This window comes from Rhipicephalus sanguineus, chromosome 1 (assembly GCF_013339695.2).
Source record: "Rhipicephalus sanguineus isolate Rsan-2018 chromosome 1, BIME_Rsan_1.4, whole genome shotgun sequence".
In the NCBI taxonomy this organism is placed as follows: Eukaryota; Metazoa; Arthropoda; class Arachnida; order Ixodida; family Ixodidae; genus Rhipicephalus; species Rhipicephalus sanguineus.
Window position 1 is genome coordinate 124,612,789 of NC_051176.1, and position 14,417 is coordinate 124,627,205.

Genomic DNA, 14,417 nt, shown 5'->3' on the forward strand with positions numbered 1-14,417 from the left:
GCCAATAGAAAATTCTATCCTCAATTCACTAGTGCTGATTTTCTATGTTCTTTTCTTTTTCTTTTTTTTTACGTTGCGTTTTATTTATTCTGTTCCGCTTGTCTTGTTTATTTAGTGTTGTTTCTATTAGTTTCATGTGATACTGATGATGTTTATTGTTATGAAACTTTATTTATGATTGGTTTTTTTTTTACGTATTATAATACTGTCACGCGTAGCTGTTTTTACACCATTCGATGTTTACTTATTGATGTACTCTGATTTCATTGTTCAGTGTGTATTTTATTTATTTGCCACATTAACTGTATCCCCCCCCCCCTATGTAATGCCTTCTGGGCCCTTAGGGTATCTGAATAAAAAAAAAAATAAAAAAAAATTTACAGCTGCTGAGCAAGAGCATGCCAATCTTCAAGGTGCTATTGCTATTTTTATAATCTTCAATGCATTTGCTATCAGGATTTTCATGGTGTGTTTCAATTTTATATAACAGGGAAGCTCCAATGCAAATATGGTTAATCTAGAAAAGTTCTAGTTAAGCTGCCAGAACATTGAACTGTTAGTGGCAATAATAAGGGAAGAGGTGGTACTCAAATGTCTACAATTGATGCCTGCAGTGGCCCCTTGAATATACGCTCATAATTAAAGCCTCCTGCCATGATGAAAAGAGTCCCTTGCTACTGCTGCAGTTTCATTTCACTTTTGATGAAACAGCTGTAGTGCAGGGATGGAAATTCTTGTTGTGTGCCTGGTGTCTATCAGCGCTTGTTACAGCTATCTTCATCAAGAAATAAAATATCCTGGTTCATCAGTTTTCAGCTTAAATGTTTATCTTAAAGCTATGCTGCAGTTGTTTTGAAGAAGCTCTGAAATGCCATGTCTAGGCAACACTGTGTGGGTAAGTATGCATAAATATAATTGAAGTAAAAATTAAAGCCACACTGTATATTGCTCCATATGTTATGTTACTATAGTGCACAACATGAATGCTAGGGTATTAGCTAAACAAGAGGGCAGCGGTGACTGGCTTGAAGAAGGAATGAGCCTTACCATTGTCTCGTCAGCTTTTACACTAATTACTTCATGGTTTGACAAATAAATGATGTTACCATGAAGCTCATTGCCACATAATTTAGTATTAAAGCTAAATCTGACTCGTGCATAAGAAATTATTCGTAACCTGGCTTCTTTTTTCTTGCGTACCTTTATCAAATGGTCAACAGTGAAACAAAGAACAAAATAAAATATGTAGCTGTCAAGAGGCCTTTTACAGTAACACTACATGATGCCTGTCACCTTTGAAATATTTATGAAACATTTGGGATATATGGCAGGTATGCATCCACAGTTTCATGTTTATTCCCGGTATGGGAGCACAAATACACAAGTCACAGACCAACAAGTATGTTTGTGCTCCCATACCGGAAACCTACACTAACTATACTCCATCTCACCACTACCGTTCAGCACTACCAAGGCTACAGGGTGTAAGCAAGCCACCCACTTGCACAGTAAAACATAGTTCCAGATATAATTGCCTTACAGTTGGAAGGGTTGAGACATTTGCGCTTGTTTGGCCCGTGTACGTCACGTCGATGCGTTATATGTTTATTCTTCGCATAGATGTCGTGTGCCTTTAATTGCTGTATCAGTAACTGCGGATAACTGCGGTTACAAATCAACATGGCAGCACCTATGCAGATGCGACTGCCCGCTTCGACCCGAACTTGCGCTTGCTGTACGCTCACTGCGTTGGAAGCAGCAAATAAATGGTGAAATGAGCCATCGCGTTGTGCCATGTAACGCTGAGGACAAAACATGAGGCACATTTTGCCGTTACTTGCGAGGTCAGCTGTTTGTTTAGCCACGCCTGCGAAGCCTAACACACCGAGAATTTAATAACGGTTGATGAAATTAGCGCAATATAGTCGTGAATACATTGCTGTCGAAGCGTCAGCACATTAATCTGAAGCAAATACAAGTGTCAGTTCGTAACATACGGGTCACACAGTGCACGATGACAACTCGATAAATTCGAAGCGGAGGGCACCAGCTCCGGTGGGTGCAGCCATTTTTTTTTCAGCGATGCTGTCTGTTCGCTTTACTCGCCCTGTGTGTGCGAGCAGACGCCAAGGAGACGCTGAGCAGACGACGCGACGCGGGTGAATACTTGTGGAGGGGCTAATTGTCCTTCCTATTGGCTAAGTGGCCCTGTAGCCTTCAGAGTGCTGAAGGGAACTTCTGAGATGGAGTATAGCACGGTTATCCACTTTCCTGCAAATGATGCTGATCATCAGCTTAGTTTTAAAAGCGGCATTTACAGGGAAGCTGAAGCAATTTTTAAAAGAGATTACTTCGGAGTGGGTAATCACAGTTTGAACCCTGCTGAATTCAAAAACCGTTGTGAGAGTTCTCAAAAGTGAATGCAAACAGAATTTTTTGGCAAAAAACAGTGGCTGCAGCCGCAGGACTTCTTGAGTTACTGAGCGAATGCGGTGACATCATCTTCAGTGTACCGTGTCATCTGCAACAGCAGCACTGCTAAAGCATGGCCTCCGCAATCAGCTCCGGCAACGCGTGCAGCTGGAGCTAGTCACGAAGGCCACAGTTGAAGATACGAGAGACGCTTGCTCACATTGCGCACGGCTGTTGGTTGTTATAGCAGATATTGTAATCTGGCTGCAGAATTTTCAGCATCTCTATATTTGCCTGAGCCTCGGGTACATAAACAGCACTCTCACAGTTAATTTGGATCAATGAGCGGAGGGAACTTTCCATCGGAGTGCAGCGCAACTCCACCAAAGGTACTGAAAATGACGTAGTACTGGTTCGTTTTCACGCCCACACTTTCAGCGCATTCGCGTGGGCAGGGCAAGATAAATTTTTCTTTCATGTATTTTAAAGCTCCTGCTGCAACAACTGCGTAAATAGTTACGACATCGTTGACAATAATGTTGGTCCTTGTGAACCACAAGGTTTTACTGAATTCTAAAACCACTTCAGCTTCTCTTTAAAGTGCGTACACAGAATGCAGTGCATTATGCGTGGCATTTCAATCAGACACATCAGCAAAACTAGCGCTGATTGCATATCCTGCAGCCATTGACAAGCATAGCGATGCGAGCTTGTTGGTTTGTTATACTTTTAGGGGTTGAGTGCGAAAGAACATAACGACGTGTGTATGCACAGTCCTTCCTTTTGTCCTTGTGTTCTTTCGCGCTCAACTCCTAAAAGTACTGTAGCCATTGTTGCCCTTTTATTTATAATTAAAGTGACTGAACTTATTTATGGTGTGTTGCAATGCCAGCATGATTTTCTTAAAGGGACCGACAACTGCCCAGAACATGAAATGAGATGACTCCACTGATGGAAAGATCGTCCGTCGTCGCATTGACTCAAACCAACCCTGTTTTGTTCAGGAGAGATGGATTTATATTTTTATTTCTTAACTGAAAGTTGCGAAAAATGACCTCTGGCGGCAAAAACATGAATGATCCGATGAAACCAGGCCACGTGACCGTTGAATGCTGTACGCGGTCGACAATTTGTTTGATAGTATTGAATTATTGTTAATTTCTTCATATTAAAAAGTATTACTCCATAAAAATGTACATATAGGCCTGCGTTAGTAGTATGCATTAAAGTGGCGCTGCCTTCGCGTGAAGTAATGATCCCATGCTCATCAGCGTGTCTTGAGCAACTTTTCAACGTGCTCATGCAACCGTGCACGCAGTTTCCAGGTTGCTAAGATTTTGGAGCGACGTAGTTTTGCTACCTACACTTCGTCTAAGAAATGACGTGCGCTGCTACTCGGCGCGGCCGCCCATATGCGTAGTGACATTTTCGATGACTTGGCTTGGCTCGCGCATCGAGAGAGTAACGACGCCGGGACAAGCCACTCATGACACAGGCCAGCGCCTCCTCTATTTTTCAGTGCCTGGGCGAACGCTCTCCTCAGGCCATCGAGCGCGCGCTCCGCGTCCGCGCGCCGCTGCCGCGTGGTGGCGCTGTGCAAGTAAACTACGGGAAGCTGGCGCTGAACGGCCGCCCGTATCACGAAGCTCACGAATTCGTGTTTGCATCCTAGTTTAATTGCATTTGTGCTTCTTGCAGGCTTTCACAGGTACAGGGGCATGGAAAGAAACGCGAACATAGCGGCGCACTGTTTTCATCACGCTCTAACCGTGGTGGCAATGAAAAGATGCCAGATGGTCTTTTCTTGCGTCGTGGATGACGTCGTCTTTTCATCAATCATCCAGTCTATAACCACTTGAAAGTAAATGCGAAACAGCAAAGGATGCAGATAACGCATGTTCGCGTGTCTTTCCATCCCAGCTGTACGTATTACGCAGGCAGTCTGTCAGGCCGTGCTGCCGGTTCGATACTTGCACTCCAGGTTGACAGTATTCGCGTTTTATTTTCTATTTCAGGTTATTGCAACTGCCCCAATGCCTTAGTATGTCATACTGGTGTTCCACTCTGCAAATGGAACTGAAAGAAATCGATCACGATTGTATTTTTTTTCCCTTTATTGATAAAGAAAAAAAAATCGCACAGGGTCCCTTATGCATTCATCTAAGACGACTGAAAGACGAAAGCCATCTTCTTCTTTTTCTTCTAGTCAATTTATTGAACATTTCCTGCCTCCCTTCGAGATATTTCTGCGCCTAACATGGTTTTCTTACAGCCTCAAGGATCGAAGGCAGTGCAAGCTTTCTGCACATCAGCGGAGGCATGCACTGCCTCCGTGATCGGCTCATTTTGACCAAGCGAAGATGTAATATGACGACGTTACGTGATGTGACGTCACGATGATGTCACAAAATTTTATTATCTGTGACGTCATATGATGACGTCATCACGTAATTACTTTTTGCATCACTCGTGCTGACGCCGCCGACCGTCAATTTTCGCGTTTGATGAGGCATCTAAGGCTTTCGCCTTAATACACTGTTCGGCTGTCGTTCCATGAAATTGCAGCTGCCGCTGGTGTTCGGTAGAGGTGGCTTGCAGTAATTAGGTGGGATAATTGGTCTCCTAATACATCTTCAACAGGAGCGTAGCCAGAAATTTTTTTCGGGGGGGGGGGGGGGGGGGGGGGTTCAACCATACTTTATGTATGTTCGTATGTTCGTGTGTGCGTTATGTATGTGTGTGCAGCAAAAGTGAAAAATTTCGGAAGGGGTTTGAACACCCCCCCCCTGGCTACGCCCCTGATCTTCAAACTACACTAGAATATGCAGCCGTCGTTTACGACGTGAAGATTTCATACGAATATAAGAAGCGGCGGCTTAAGAAGGATGTAGTAGCGCCCGGTTGACAAATGTAATTCTCAAAAGCTTTACGAAGGGAGCGGGCGATCGCTTATATTCCTGGAAGCAGTCTAGTGACATTTCATGCTATTTAGCGCATGAACTCCAGGCTTGCGTATAGTGCGCTACACCAGTAGACGGTAGCACGCATCAGGGAACTTTAAGCGCCCAAGCTTTAAGTATTAGATCGTGGCAAATGCTGCTTTCGAAAGTCGACTTTCAGACAGTCAAAAACCGACTCTCAGTCAAGCAAACGTAACGGTGACAAAACAATTCTCCGCGCATCACTGGCATGCGCTCTCTGGTATCGGGCTAGCAGACGACTGCGCGAGCGTCTCGATCAAATAGCCGCGAAAGACACGCGCCTTCGAAATGGGCTGGTTGCCCAGAACGACAAGTGCTTCATGATTACAGCTTACAAGTTTTAATTATACTTTAAACACCGCGAATACAACCGAAAACTGAACCATATAGCAGTTCCGAATGCAGCCACGGCATTCGTTGCCGCGAGCGACGACGCGATGGCAGGTCTACTACGGTGGTGGCGCCCGGCGGCTAAACGCCGCACTAACGCCGACGGTGGGTTCCCATTGCGCTCCGCTCCTTCGCCTAGGCACAGAAAAATAGAGGAGGCGCTGCACAGGCGCAGGCAACCTTGGACGCACTGCACACACAACGCGGTACAGATACAGGGAAGGTGTATAATGCCACATCATCTTATTGTAACAGCTTGTTATTTTCAAAAATAGTTGAAAAGCTCTAAATAAAGGTGGTTAAGCATAGTTACAGGAACTCCTGTGAAAGCAGAACAACGATAGCTTTCCCAAATCGCGAGAAGGGCTGGCGGCATCGCTATCAATTCTCAGCGCTGCTGCAGGAAAGCTCCGTCCGTGTTTAGAGCCTTTCAGATAAAAAAATATTGCTTGTAAAATAACTACGCGCTTTTGGGATTAACTACTGCAGCTACAAACACTGCGAAGGGTGAGCTTTCTGGAGCGCCGTAAAAAAATGGGTAGAGAAAAATCAGTTGTCGGTCCCTTTAAACTTGGAGAATGCATAACTAACATAAGGAACTGTTCACTCCTCTCTTTTATGAAAATGCAATCCAGACTGCCTCAAAAATAAAACTGCACATACTAAATTACAACAAAGCACCACGAAATTAACTCATTTGTGAGGTTATGCAGGTTGAAGGGAACTAGAACTCTTCTCTGGAATTGGCAACCTTTCTCATCTAAACATACCATATCAGCGATATTCCTTTTTGGCATGTGAATACTTGCTAAGCATACATGACTGCTTCTCTACATATGGAAGATACGGTCACCTATGTCCGAACCTGCTGCGTCAAATTTACTTGAATGCTAACACTTAACATGATACTGTCGGTTGTTTTGTTATGCAACAATCCAAAAATTGAGCGCCATATCCTTTTCCTCAAAATGCAAAGCCTGATATTATCTGTTGTGACACCCAGCAGCCATTATGAAATAATGAACGATATGAATGGTACACAAGTGCAATCTGCATGGCTGCAAAATGACGGCATCCACAGTGCAGACATCACTGTGTTTGACAAGTAGCCACTACATTTTTGAATACTCCAAAATCATGGATCGCCATGCAAGTACACACAAAGTACTTAGTCAAAAATTCTGGAGATATGGTAGTTACACTGAACACTTGCAAGAAGCATGGAAAAAGTAGGTATTTACTATGCAACAAAATATAGATTTAAATGGTCAATCAGTATGACTACAAGACTGAAGAGCATCATTTGTATAAATCACTTTGAGAAACAAGCTACAACCTTACCCAACACCCATAAGATATCGTGGCTTATTCTTTGGAAGCTAAGTCTGTGCTAATGTCCACCATCGGCCAAAAATCATCCTTGCTCTCACCTCCACTAAGGCCCCCGATAGCATAGCCAGCGACATCTCGTTTCAGCAGTTCTAGAGGAGAGAAATCGGGTGTTCAGGAGCATCTATGTCTGATGATAAAAGCAACACTGCAGCATCATCACATGAAGAGGCGAAACATACTCAGAACAATAATCCTCACCCAAAGCACACTGCTTGCGCAGTACAGGATCCAGACCACCTTGTACAATCGGAAAAATATTTTGTGTTGCTGAGTTCTGGTGTGCTGTCAAGCACCTGTCAAGCCATCTGATAGTCCTACAAAAAGAAAAAAAAAAAGAAAATGTGGGAGTGACAAAGATATAACCTTCCATTCTGCATGGCGGTACAAATATTATATTACAGCTATATTAATTTTGATCGTATACCCCCTTGCCAATAGGTTGAGTAAATATACTGTGTTGTCCTCCTTATATTCTTGTTTAAAATATAAATATTTCCCATAAGTAGCGACTACTATAATTGGATGCAACTTAAAAGTCCGGAGAAGCTCTGTCCACATGACCGTAGCGCAGTAGCCGATAGCCTCCGCAACAAAAGAAATAGTTCCGCTCATGCACATGGCAATGTTCTCCAAAGGCGGGGGCACCTGCCATCCAGCTCAGGACGTTAGTCATGACGCCAGCCAGCAGCTGGAATTTCCAGTGAGAACAAGGCATCCGTAGTGATCCCAGAATGTCTTAAGTTTTGACTTTGGTCAGTGACCTGCTACTTTTCTAATAGGTTTGTTGCTTGTGGGAAATACCAGGGAGAGCATTAGTAGCAAGCTTCACCCCCAACTTCCCAAGTGTTCGCATAGAATTTGCATAGACAACCCTTATTGGATGTGAAACGGATGCATACATCACATTTCACCTACACTATCTCTGTGATGACACTGCAACTACAGATTCGGCACGGGCCTTTCTCCTCTGACCATGCTTTCAATAGTACTAGAGTTGCAATAACCAAAATCACAAGGATTTTAAAACAAAACTAGTGTTTATTAAAAGTAAATAAAAAAAGTCACAGTTTCGCCGCGAGGGCGAAGCAATGAATGCTGATAGCAAGAAAAGCGGCCCGTAATGGACGCGCTGCAACTAGCGCGTGTTCATCACTACCCGGCAGCTACTAGACAGTTTTAATTTCACGTACGTAGGGACTTTACGTGCGCAAACGTGAAAAGTACACGTACGTTATGTGCACGACATCTGAAACGCTTTTAGCTACATGTACGCGACGCGTGGTGAGAGCTACCACGTAGCTCCATCTGCTGGGAATCATGAACACTGTGGTAGCTTGTTCGAGCGCCCGCGTGAGCAGACAGCGGAAGGGCAAGGTTCTCCTTGCGCAAATATTAGAAGAAACGAGAGAGCTGGCCAATGCCTTTAAGTGCGCCCGTCGTGCTCCTAGCGCCATCTCGCTGGTAATGAAGAAACGCTTATAAGCGCCTGCCGTCTCGGAGGACTGCAAACGGTAAAGGGTGTGTATATAACGCTCGCCGTTAGCTACCTGAGGGATCTGCGCTTTGTGAGTAGTGCTTAGCACACCGCGCTGCGCAGTGAGAGGTCACTGGTTCGATTCCACGCTTCGGAAGCATTTTTCTGATTTATTTTTCTATGGGATATTGATGTATATATACATATACGCAGCATGACGGCGGCGACGGCGACGACAAAAACCAGCCGAGACTGTCCATATAGTTGCTATTGCAATAAAAGATACTGAAAGTGAGATGGATCTCCAATGGAAGGAAAGAGGGAAAGGCTATGGAGTGCCTTTCTCCCTTCCCTGTTGCGACTTTTGTTCCTTGCAATGACGTTACATCCAAAACATGGCAGTTGTTATGCCTTTAAAGGGGCCCTGCAACACTTCTTTAGCACGGTCATAAAACACTGCCGATCGGTAGTCAAGGCTCGTGAGAACATGCGAGCCAGGCATTATAGCACGGCATGCGGCCTGGAATTTACAATATTCTCAAAGTCACCTAGAAATTGTTCCTCTCTTCTCTCGACAAATGATGCCATAAGCTCAAATGACCGCTCCATAAACCCAAAGTCCACAGCCATTGGCTGATTTGAGCATTGTGAGCTGCATAACTTACCTGTGGCCAGCCATAGGATGCTGCCATGTGCCTGGGCGCATGCTCGCAATCACACTGAAAGTAAGCCGCGTGTCTGAAGAAAAAGAAAAAAGAAAGTGCTCAAGGTCATGACGCGCGCTGATGAAGGGACGCATCTTCTTGCCCCCTTGTCATCCACCGTGCTCGCTGGTATGAAAGGAGAGAGAAAGCGCTTGAAGCTTGTGACAAATCCCTGTAACTCCACTCGTACTTGACGGATTCTCAAAATTTTTGCAGCGGTCGAGTCATGAGGCGACCAGGTCTTTTAATGAAGCCATTGGACGATTACTGGGAAAAGTACTGCAGGGTCCCTTTAAAGGCAATATTTTTTTTACATTTATTTCACTTATTCAACAAAACCACTACAAATTGTGTTACAAATATTTTTTTCACTCACGGAAATTTTTATTCTGGGTGTTTCACATAAAAGAAACTAAACAAGTGTACTTGCAAGTGGATGAAGACAAAACCAAGTTGTTCACTGCCATATGTGACCTGGAAGTGTGTTTTTTTTTTAGTTAAAGGGACCGACAACTGATATTTCTCGACACAGGTTTTTATGGCGCGACACGAAGCTCACCCTTCGTAGCAGGTTGTAGCTGCAGTGGTTTATTCGAAAAGCACGTAGTTATTTTACTAAGCCGTATTTTTCGATCTGAAAGGCTCCAAACACTGCATGGAGGCTTGCTCCAGCAACGCTGAGAATTGATAGCGATGCCGCTAGCCCTTGTGAAAGCTGTCGTTCTGCTTTCGCAGGAGTTACTGTAACTATGCTTAACCACCTTTATTCTGAGCTTTCCACCCATTTTTGAAAATAGCAAGCTGTTACAATGAGATGTGTGGCTTTACACACCTTCCCGGTATTTGTACAGCGTTGTGTGCGCCTGCGCCCAAGGTTGTCTGCGTCTGTGTCATGGATGGCTTGTCCCGGCGTCGTTACTCTCTCGATACACGAGCCAAGCCAAGTAATCGAAAACGTAACTGTGCATATGCATGGCCGCACCGAGTAGCAGCGCGCGTCATTTCTGAGACGAAGTGTAGGTAGCAAAACTATGTCGCTCCAAAATCTTAGCGACCTGGAAACTGCGTGCATGGTTGCATGAGCACGCTGAAAGTTGCTCAAGACGCGCTGACGAGCATAAGATCATTACGTCACGTGAAGGCAGTGCCACTTTAATGCATACTACTAACGCAGGCCTGTATGTACATTATTATGGAGTAATACCTTTTAATATAAAGAAACGAACAATATTTCAGTACTAACAAAAAAATCGTCGACCGCGTACAGCAATCAACGGTCACGTGGCCGTCTTCATCGAATTATTCTTGTTTTTGCCGCCAGAGGCGCCACAGGTCATTTTTCGCGACTTTCAATTAAGAAATAAAAATATAAATCCATCTCTCAAGAAAAAAACAGGGTTGGTTTGAGTCAGTGCGACGGACAATCTTTACATCAGTGGAGTCAACTCATTTCATATTCTGGGAAGTTGTCGGTCCCTTTAATGAAACTCAGCCATGAACTTTTTAATCCAATTAGAATTGTTCACACACTTTCCAGTATGCCTGCATTTAATCTCTTTCATGTCACCTTGTATCGATGGGTGACAACTTGGGTTATTCAGCATGTGCAACTAAGCATGTAGTGCTGACTGCTCAGATAGACAGGCAGAACAACAGGCAAAATAATGAAGTTGGTAGTGGAAAACTGAAGAAAAGTAAGCAACAGAGAAGTGAAAAAGTATGCATCAAAGGAAACTGAGTGTGGAGAAAGAAGTGTAGTGAAAAGAATGGTACCACAGCGAATCAGGAGCGTTGAGCTACACGGAAGTGACAAAGATGCTAATAACAAAAATTCAGCATTCAACTACAAAGAAGTGAAGATTTTGGCAATACGATGTGTCGCTGCTTTACTTCAATGATAACTGCATTACCCTTGATATTTATTATGAAATAAGTACTGGCAGACTTTCTTAAAACAGTTCTTGTGTGGCATAATCTGTATTTGAAGAAAGTATAGTATATGCCCAGAAGTGCTGATTGACACAACTGTTTCCACAAGTTATCCTACACAGAGTTTCCTTATTCCAGGCTCCACAGAAAAAAGTCCACAAAATGTGTAGTAATATATGTTATGGGCATTTTGTGAGCATGGTTTTATTGCGATAGCAATTATATGGACAGTCTCGACGGGTTTTTGCCGTCGCCGTCATGTCCAGTATAAAGTCCAAATTGACAAGATCCCCCCCCCACGCATCGTATGTTCTACCGCGAGTAAAAAAGCAGAGATCAAACGAGCTGGCCTATTTCCGTCGCTTGGAGAGCGCATGTGATACCATTACCCTGCTTGGGAGGCCTGCCGCCGAAGCAGACAGGAAATGGCCCGCCCATTTTGAACGAGCATGAAAAGACGCGAGGGGGGGTGTTGCTTGAGCAGCAACTTTGAACTTTGATTCTAAGGGTGCGGTCACGATCGCTGGCATGCGCGCTATCGCAGGAGCCATCAGCTGGAGGCTCGTATACCCCTCTCAACGTGAAGTGACTATGCGGAAAGAGCATCTCTCCTTGGAGCGGCCGTATTCTCTTACACCAGCGTTTTGTAGTTAAGCTGCCAGCCTCACTTCGTATAACACAACAATTTGTTGCTATCGCATTCATTGCTTCGCCCTTGCGATGATGTGACTTTTTTCAGTAGTTGCAAACATGGGCGTGCGCAAGGTTCCCCTTCAGGGGGGGTGAAGGTGGGCAAAGGTTTATTGCAGCGCCCCTCCTCCGTATTAAGTCAATGTAATAGGATGACTTTGCGCCCTCCCCTCTCAGGTGACTAGGGGGGGCGGCCCCCGGCCCCAACCTCCTCCCCGCGCACGCCTATGGTTGCAAGTGTTTTTTCAATTAGCAGTCTCTACACTGACAAAAAAAAAAGAAGCGAACGAGTAGAATTAATTTGGCTCTCATTGCCAGGTTACTGTTTATCAAATGAGGCCATGGTTCCATATTCACAATGAAGTCATTGACAAGGCTTCTTAACTTGCACATAAAATAATATAATCTCGACAAATTGCTAATTTTCTCATAGCCTGCACTATGCATGGATATTTTTGTCTTTTTTGATGCCTGATATTTTTGTACACTGTTTTGGTATGTATGGATTATCTTTTGTGGCTGTTTTGAAGTGATGAAAAGTTCTTGAATAAGGAGTGTTGCTAGAGTGAACAAGCTGCAATTATGATGTGTGCAGCAACTTTTTTTTTTCAGTTTTACAGAGATTTTTGTGACAGTAGACAGCACAAGTGGTAAACCAAAGTTACTTTAGGAGCTGCCTTCACAAAGAAATGCTCTGCATTTGTGTTTTCTTTCTTTTTTTGCCTCAGTAAGTACAATTAGTCTTTTGCACGTTCAAGCACAAGTGCAATTGGAAAATGTAGTTTCTCTTCCAATGACATGGATATGAATACATTAAAGCAAAAAAGTTTGGGGTTGAAATTTACAATTTACCTTTGCACGAGTTCTGATGTGAACATACTATATATCGAAATTGTAATTTAGAGTTACATCTGTATATGCAACTACTCCTTAACTTATATCTAAGAAGCTACACGTATAACATACATACGTTCAGGAAATTCCAACCAGCATGCAATAATGCAGTAGTGGCGTGAAGTAAAATGGACAGACACCTGTGCATGGCTTCTTCAACCCGTGGTCCAGAAATCGTGCTGCTGACGACGTCGTCCAGCTGCATCATAATGTCAGCGTGAATTGTGTTCTGTATTTCGGTTGACTTTTCGGGGCTCAGCATGATCTCACGCTGATCATACGGCGACACAAACCTCACGCCTTCTTCCGTAACTTCGCTCAGTTTGACAAGAGAGACCATTTGAAAGCCACCGCTATCCTGAAACGTAATAATTGGCCGATGAGTGGTAGGTCAAAGCCGCAAAGCAATGCATGTTCGGGTGCTCAACCACAAATGAGTATAAACAAGTATTAAGCAAAACGTGTAACTTACAGTCAGCAAACCATTCTTCCAATTCATGAACTTGTGAAGGCCGCCTGCTTTTTGCAGTATTTCTGTCCCCTGCAGAATGTGCACACAACTACATCGTGAAAATATGCTTAAGCCACCTGCAATTAACGTGTACCTAAACCTAAGGATAAAGCGCCGGTATTTTACCGCTGGCAGATATTGTGCCGGCGGCAAGTTGCTAAAGTTACGTCCAGCGTGTTCGCAATACGCCTTCGTCTCCAACTATTCTACCATTGTCAGTGGTGGGCCCGTGTCACTGGGAGGTCAGTAACATACGGTGCCGTCTCTCTCGTGTCACTACTGCCAGAGCCAGGAATGTCATCGCTGACACCAACGCGATACTCTTTTAAAAGCAAATGACGGCTCCTTCGGAGCATTAATGTTAAATACTTAAATTATGCAAAAAAAACGAAAGATAATAAACGCGTGATTCGAACCATGTTCACGCGCCACGAAACCCGAACGACGGGAGTGTCTAATAGGCTGCAGTGCCGGCACGCAGCCTCGTAGACTGCCGGTTGCCGGCAATATATCCCCTCCCTATAGTTGACGCTTCGCGTACCACGTCACAAATAATAAATCCCAGGTTCATTAGTTAATTCAGCGTAACCAAATGCACGAGTCTCGCACGCGGAACGCTCGTGAATTCGCTGCAGGACGATTACTCACAGGACGCATGCCGAGATGGTAAGTGTTGGCAAGAATCATGTTGCATTTTTGCTCCTCGATTTGTTCGGGCACAAGACCCTTCAGGGTCCCCTGTGTGCCCACCGGCATGAACACTGGCGTTTCGATAACTGCATGAGGAAGAGTACAAAACTGAAGTCCTAGCCTTCGTGACTGGGCACTCGGCAACGATTTCGAACTTTAGTGCGTGCTTCAAGGGCGCCGCCATACTGTAAATAAAAACCAATCGTCATGACTTGGCTTGCTTGTGTTACGACTGGTCGAAAGTCTGATCGAAAGCTGTAACGGCGGTCATGTTGATGTGAATTCATCTTTATGCGTTATTTTATAAAACAATTTGCACAAAGAAAGTCTATTATTGTGGTCTAGGTTTG

The 14,417-nt window shown here is 44.2% G+C and overlaps 1 protein-coding gene across 1 annotated transcript in view; it reads right to left on the reverse strand.

The window, feature by feature from the left end:
* LOC119397369 (queuine tRNA-ribosyltransferase catalytic subunit 1-like) overlaps window positions 1–14,253 on the reverse strand; it is a 40,684-nt gene extending 26,431 nt beyond the window's left edge. The window contains 7 exon segments of the mRNA XM_037664805.2: window positions 7,125–7,162; window positions 7,164–7,264; window positions 7,374–7,489; window positions 13,007–13,224; window positions 13,339–13,407; window positions 14,026–14,169; window positions 14,171–14,253. Coding sequence (XP_037520733.1) covers window positions 7,125–7,162; window positions 7,164–7,264; window positions 7,374–7,489; window positions 13,007–13,224; window positions 13,339–13,407; window positions 14,026–14,169; window positions 14,171–14,251 — 767 coding nt within the window. The 5' untranslated portion in view covers window positions 14,252–14,253.
* Window positions 14,254–14,417: the final 164 nt, after the last annotated feature.